The sequence below is a fragment of the Lycorma delicatula genome, chromosome 12 (genome assembly GCF_047948215.1).
Source record: "Lycorma delicatula isolate Av1 chromosome 12, ASM4794821v1, whole genome shotgun sequence".
Classification (NCBI taxonomy): Eukaryota; Metazoa; Arthropoda; class Insecta; order Hemiptera; family Fulgoridae; genus Lycorma; species Lycorma delicatula.
Genome location: NC_134466.1, coordinates 76,196,245 through 76,203,698, shown reverse-complemented (window position 1 = coordinate 76,203,698; position 7,454 = coordinate 76,196,245). Strand labels below are relative to the sequence as shown.

At 31.0% G+C, this 7,454-nt stretch overlaps 1 protein-coding gene across 1 annotated transcript; it reads right to left on the bottom strand.

Moving 5' to 3' along the window:
* Positions 1 to 3,050: 3,050 nt before the first annotated feature.
* Positions 3,051 to 3,728, bottom strand: LOC142332815 (uncharacterized). The gene has a single exon (XM_075379430.1). The coding sequence runs from the start codon at positions 3,726 to 3,728 to the stop codon at positions 3,051 to 3,053; it is 678 nt and encodes a 225-aa protein (XP_075235545.1).
* Positions 3,729 to 7,454: the final 3,726 nt, after the last annotated feature.

Here is a 7,454-nt window from a genome sequence, read left to right as displayed (position 1 = left end):
TAAAACAATGTCATTTATGTGAAAAATACTTCAATAAATGAGGTCTTATATTATAAATATACATATATACTTTATTTTCAGTATATGTAGGATAATGATTTTAATTATATAATTTGTTTTTTTATTTATATCATGTGTATAATATATAATGTATTCTTGTAAACTATAATATGGTAGTTTGTTATTTACTATTGTGTATATACATATCATTTTTCTTAAAATTTATTTTATATAATACTCAAAAAAAGAAGAAATTAATACTCATAATTTAAGGCACATCTTTTTATAATATTGTATTTATTACTATTATTATTACGGGTGCTTGAATTGTACTTATTTAATTATAAATAATTTTTTATTTGTTTTAAGTTTTTATTATATTGCCATTTTGTGTTCGATTTTTTAATATTACTATATTTTTAAAATATATACTTTATGTATATGGCACTGATATAAAATCATTTATAAGGTCATGTTAAAAGAAACAAATCATTTTCATCATTTTCAACTTTAATGACGCAGTAATTTTATAATACCTAGGCCTGTATCATGATAAATTTTGAAAAGAACTCATTAACCTTTGTCAATTTTTTAATCCAACTTAAAGAATTTTATTTTGAGGGGGTCAATCAAATACAAAAAATATATTTATTGTTTTTCTGTGTAATCTCCCTGAAATTTTACACATTTTTTTCTAACATCTGGGGAGCTTGTGAATCCCTTCATAAGGCATTTAAAAATATATTGCAAGCCAAATGCACACAAAATTCTCTACTGTTGTTGTTGTTTTGAGGTCCTTCCAATGATCGAAACAAAAAGAAATTGAAGGCGGGATTAATCTGAACTGTACAGTGGATATTCTAAAGTTTCCCTGTAGATTTTTTTCCGTTTATCCCAAGTGCTAACAGTTTTGTGGGAGGCCTGGCACTATCATGAAGGAGAATCGCATCTCTGATTTGCTGTTGGTGCCTTTTATTCCTAAAAGCAGCTTTCACTTTTTACAAGAGCTGAGAGTAGCATGCAGCATCCACAGTGCATTATTCATGAAGAAAATCAATGAACAGTACCCCTTTCTGGTCCTGAATGACAGTTGTATGGACTTTTCGAGCTGTTGGACACATTTTTGTATCACAGGGCAAGGCTTTCCACTCCTGTACCATTCCACAGTCGCTGATTTCAATTTGGGAAGTGGTAATAGACCCATGTCTCATCATATGTGACTATTAGATGCAAAAAGTTATTTTCCTTGTTAAAATTAATTCAGATGCCTTTGCCAAATTTTCTGTCAAGCCTATATATTATTATCCTAACAGAAAATATTCCTGCAAGTTCTACAGTCATTTTGATCTATTACATAAAAGATTTTAAAATATTTTTTTTCTGTTATGATGAAAATGCTTAGGTCTTGCCAGTTACATTTTATTGATGGGACATAGGTTAATGATTGTTAAATTTACTTTTTTCCGTAGAATATTGTAATATTATACTTTTAATCAGTACATTAGTTTGTTAATTTTATTTTACAGTTCATTGCAAAAAGTAATTTTAAAAAAAAAACCTGAAATTAAACTTCTCTTATAAAAAAATGGATTTTTTTTATAAAAATACATTTGTAATTATTTTTCTGTCTTCTGTTAGTTTTGTGATATTTGTTTCATCATCTACCATTGTTTTGACAATGAAAAAAACATATGCTCTTATATTAAGGCTTAAATTTAAAATAGAGTTATATTTTATGCAATTGTAATTTAAATAGTTCGTGACTCCCAAAGTTATTAATATACTAAACGTCATTTTATTATAGAAAAAGCATTTCCATGACAAAACTGTACCTATAGAATGCCATCAGTAAACTCTTTATATTCACAAATGTTATATCCAAAAATAAAAAATTTTTGTATTATACTGTTCAGTATCATAATCAGCAATTTAAAAAAAAAATACTTATATAATAAGAAAGCCAAATAGTTCAGAATTAATGTGCACAATATGTAAAGTATTACGGTGAGCCTGTAGCGTTATCAATATGGTCTGATGGGAGGAGTATAGGATGCTTGTGATTAGGTGAAACTGCAGCATGTTTTAACCTGCCTCCGTCTCTGATTATTCCCCTTTCAACAATGAAGGGAGCCAGTGATTTAAGTCTGTTACTTACTTCCTTGTTGTTTTTAAGCATATAAAGATCTTCAACAAAGGCTTACTGTGCTTGTTTAATCCATGTAGTTTCAGCTTCAGACAAATCTTGATAGGTTAAATGTCCGGTAAATTTGTTATCAGGGGTTTTGCAATTTTTACTAAAACGTTGGCAGAGAGCTGTAATCCGCAATAGTTTAATCCAGCTAGAAAATCTGTCGATTAATTCAAAGTATGTTAGAGTTGATAATTGGATTGTGTTGGTCTTTCGTCTTTCTTCGAGTTCGAAATTGATAATTGTCATTTGAATTGGTTGAGGCCAATCATTTGACGTTTTTGATAACCACTGAGGTCCATTCCACGAGAGATTACAGTTTAAGAGCAATTTAGGTGACAGAGAACGAGAAATGAGATCAGCTGGATTATCCTGTGATTACAGACATATGTTTATTACTCTATTACAGACATATGTTTGCCAAGTTTTAGGAGGAGAATTTAACCAGTGAAGTACTATGGTAAAATCAGTCCACAGAGTGATGTTGTTAATATTGAGTAAATCTAAGGCTTTAAGTGTTTTTTGAAGTAGTTGAGCCAATAGTAGCGCTCCACAGAGTTCTAGACGAGGTAACGACGTTAATTTTAGTGGAGCTACGCATGATTTGGAGCATATCAACATCACGTTTACTACACCATTTTCTGCTACAGTTCTCATATACAGGCAGGCTCTTTAAGCCTTTTCTGATGCATCAGAAAATCCATGTATTTCAAATGCTTGATCAGAGTTTCCAATCGATATTCATCTATTGACAATTCAGTTGATTTAGGATCCGCAGTGATTCCCTGTATTCATTCCATTTTAGCTGCAAAGCACCAGGAACTTGTTGATCCCATCCTAAGTCCTTTATGAGCCACATTTCTTATATTAGAAGCTTAGCAGTAATTATTATCGGTGATATATTGCCAAGTGGATCAAATAGTCGAGATATATCTGACAGAATAACACGCTTAGTGACGACATTTGGAGGATCCTGTAGGTTTACCTTAAATCGAAATGTATCTGTTGTTGGTTGCCAATATATTCCCAGAGTCTTAATTGCTTTGCTTTCTGAGTCTTCTATGACGAATCCTAATTCCAGATGTTCTTTTGGGACATTTTTCAAAATAGATGGGTGATTTGAACACCATTTGTGAAGTTGAAAACCTCCACTGTTTAGCAGATCAATTAACTTAGATTGTATTTCAATTAATTCGTCAACAGAATCTCCTCCAGTTAAGACATCATCGACATAAAAGTCTCGTCTTATAGATTTAGATGCTTTGGGATACAAGTCCTTCCCTTCTTCTGCTAACTGAATCAAACAAGGAATCGCTAAAAATGGAACAGAAGCAGTGCTATAGGTAACTGTTTTCAGTCTGTAAGTGTCAATTTTGTTAGATACATCATTACGCCATACAATTAGTTGAAAATCTTGTTGACTCTCATCAATTAATATTCTATGGTACATTTGTTTAATATCTGCAGTAAATACATAGGCGTGAGTGCGAAATGATAACAGTATAGCTTGTAAGTCCCGCTGTATAGTTGGGCCTATCATTAAGACATCGTTTATAGAATTATTGTTAGAGGTCTTAGTTGATGCGTCAAAAACAACGCGTAATCGAGTCGTGGAGCTGGATTCCTTGATGATCGGATGATGAGATAAGTAATAAGTGGTCTCTGGTTCCCTGTCTTTGTAACAGGTTCCATCTCATCATTTTTGAGATATTCGTTTAAAAATTCATCATAACTCCTTTTCATGTCATTATATCGGTTAAGCTTGCGCTCCAGAGAGTAAAAACGTTTAATGGCATATTCCTTGGACCTTCCTAATGATTTCGTGCGATCATCCGAAAAAGGTAATTTAACAACGAACTTGCCATCTGACTGGCGTTTTACATTTGATATAAAGTGTTGCTCACATGCTTGTTTGGCAAGGGATTTGTTATCGTTATTTGAAATCTCTTCAGTTTTTCAAAATGAAGAAAGAAGATCATGCAAATTCTCATCTGAAGTCTTACAAGTCGTGGTAAGAGCCATAGACGTTTTCTGTAATGCATAGTTGGACGCAACCATGCCACTCGCGATCCAGCCAAAAACTGAATTTTGTAATGTAGGTAAATCTTTTCCTAGTTTAAATTGGCCGTCTCTCAAAATATCGAAAAACATACTTGCACCCAGAAGTACGTCGATTCATTTAGATTGAAAGAACATGTCATCAACTAACTGAATGCCATTAGTTATGTTTAAGTTTAAGTTGACGGAGGAAGTCAGCAAATCGTTAACAATTTTCCTTAAAACCAACAGAAATATATCTTCCTCGTAATCGTTTAATCTTGATTTAATTGTAGCGTTTACAAAGGCATTTGTTGACATTCCCGTATTTACGATTCCGGTGACTGATGCAAGGGTTTACATTGTTTGAGATCTAAAGCTAAAACTAGTGATTGACTAATAAAATTTGATTGACTACCGCTGTCTAAAAGTACGCGACAAGGGTAAGCAACGCCCTGAGAGTCCTTAATAAGGATAATGGCGGTAGCTAGAATAACTTCATCACTACTATTGGAAAAGGCGGATATAGACTGTTGTGGAGTGGAAGACTCTAATTGAACATCAGTCTTAGGTAACTGATTTGTTGAAGCTTGAGAAGTGTTTTCAATGTGAAGAATACTGTGATGACACTTATTGCAAAGTTTGCAACAATAAGGACTCTTACATTGCAGAGTCTTGTTTCCTGACCTTAGACAATTTATACATAGCTTGAGTTCGCGAACCTTTAAGTATCTTTGTGACGAGTTAAGATTAGTGAGCTGTTTACAGGTAACAGTTGTATGATTGTCATTACAGATTGCACATTTAGATTTGGAAATGCTGATATTGCTAACATGACATAAAATATTATTTACATTTCGATTAAGATGCAGTTTAGACTGGAAATTTTTTAGGACGGACTTCTGGTGTTTATTGTTCGATTTTCTTCATGGACTTCTTGGATCATTGTTTGTTTATATAAGAATTGCATTAAATTTTCAAAAGAATACGGTTTGGATTCACAGTCAGAAGACTTATTATCTTCATCATCATTATAGCTTAGTATATTCTTAGCATGATGCGCCTCCCAGCGATCTCTAGTCTCGGGGTCTAATATATCTGTAATTAAAAATACTAAAAGCGTACTCCATTGATCGGTTGGTTCACCTAAATTTTTTAAGGCAGTCAAATGGTTATTAATAGTATTGTATAAGTTTTTTAGCGCGGTAGACTTAGGTTTGTCAAGTCGTTTGAAAGTTAATATCCCTTGTATATGAGCCTTTATTATTAATCTAGTATTTTTAAATCGCTGCTTAAGAAGCGTCCACGCTGATTCATAATTACTGGCAGAAACCTTTATTTCCTTAATAGTGTTTAAAGCTTCGGCTTTTAAGCAAGAACGTAGATAATAAAATTTTTTAATATCTGTTAAATTGGAGGAATTATGAATCATAGACTCGAAAACGTCATGAAAGTCAATCCAGTCTTCATATTTTCCAGAAAATGAAGGCAAGGAAATTTCGGGGAATTTAATGTTAGCCATGTTTGATTGTTCAGTAGTAGAAGGAGATGGATGAGGAAGAGAGGATGAAGATTGATTCGCAAGGATCGTAGTAATTATTTTCGAAAGATGCTAACTCATTTTCTTCAGTTTCGTATTCAGCATCCGTCCAGATCGCTCTAATTTCTGATTGAACGCAGTCAAATTCGGACCAACATTCTTCAAGTCTTCTTAAACGGGTTTTTAACTCTAAGGGATTATTAACTTTGGGATCGAATGAGTTTATAAAGGTTTCAATGCAGGTTAGCCTGCCCTTAATGTAACCGCGTTTACGTCGTAACTCAGTAAGTTTGTCACTGGAACGTTCATCATCTAAAACCATTGTGAAAATCTTAATGTTTAAATTAGCCAAATAATTAATCAATAATTTATAAAAGTCAGACTATATATCAGACAGAGACGAATCATAAAATAATGTACAATACTCACGTCATAAGTTTGTGAAATAAAATAATAAATAAAAATATTTGTGAAATCACTCCGTAATATTTATCACTCCGTTTAAAAGCATCACGTCGGGGTCACCAAAAAATGTTAGTAAAATAGACAATATGGAATAAGATTCACAATTTAAGTTTCTTATTAGTTTATTTAAGCTTGAGATAACATAAAACTTTTAATTACAGTTTAAAATACGTGTATTAAGTTTAATTACATTCGGTTTATATTACGTTTAAAATACATTTGTTTTAGTATAAGTTTTACATGAAGTATATTATGTTTACATAGAGCTGTCGTTCGTTACTGATACAACAATAAGAATTAATAACTAATCAATGTATTTAGTTCTTATTTACATTTTATTAAATTAGAATTAATTAATCACATGACATTACTTCCGTTAACAGAATATTTAATTTATATATTAAACTTAAAAAATATAAACGGATTATCTGAATTACTTTTTAGTATATTCGTTGTAGGTCGTTCGTATAAGGTTGTAGTCGCTACATTTATGTTAGAACTATTAATAAATCCATATAACAAAATATTTTAAATAAAAATCTAAAAGATTTTATACTTAAAAAATAATTTGTTATTTTTCCTAATTTAAACTTTTTCTATGATTCTATATACATAGCAGCCTCTGTGGTAGATTAGTATCTCAAATCTTTCATCTGGAAGTTCAAATACTGGTCAATATGGCATTTTTTCATACATTACAAGATTTCCATTTCATACTTCTACACATTATTTTTGCTTTTAATTATCAACAAAAAGAAATATAAATTTTTGTATTCCACAATCAAAACTTCGGTTTTATGTTAAATAAAAGAAATTTTTATGCACATTCTAGAGAAATAACTGATTTAAAAAGAAAAGACTTTCAATACAAAAATTTATTTTATCTACTATAAGAGGTAAAATATCATTAACATCCAGTAGACCTGATAAATAATACTTACTAAAGTTTTATATGAATATTTTTATTATAATATTTTATCAGTTCTAAACAGTGCTTCAATGAATATGAAGAGTTTACCTTATTTTTATTCTAATCATGATTGTAAAATAATATTAGAAAAAAAGACTTGTATGAAAACTGTCTATTAATATTATATAGTATGCCTTTAGTACAAAATAAGTACTTAATTGTTTTCATTGTACCCAGTCTGAAGAAAAATAATTTTTTTAATAGGATTTTATGTTGTATGTATTTGTTTACGTTTAAGGTGCTACTTTTCTTTT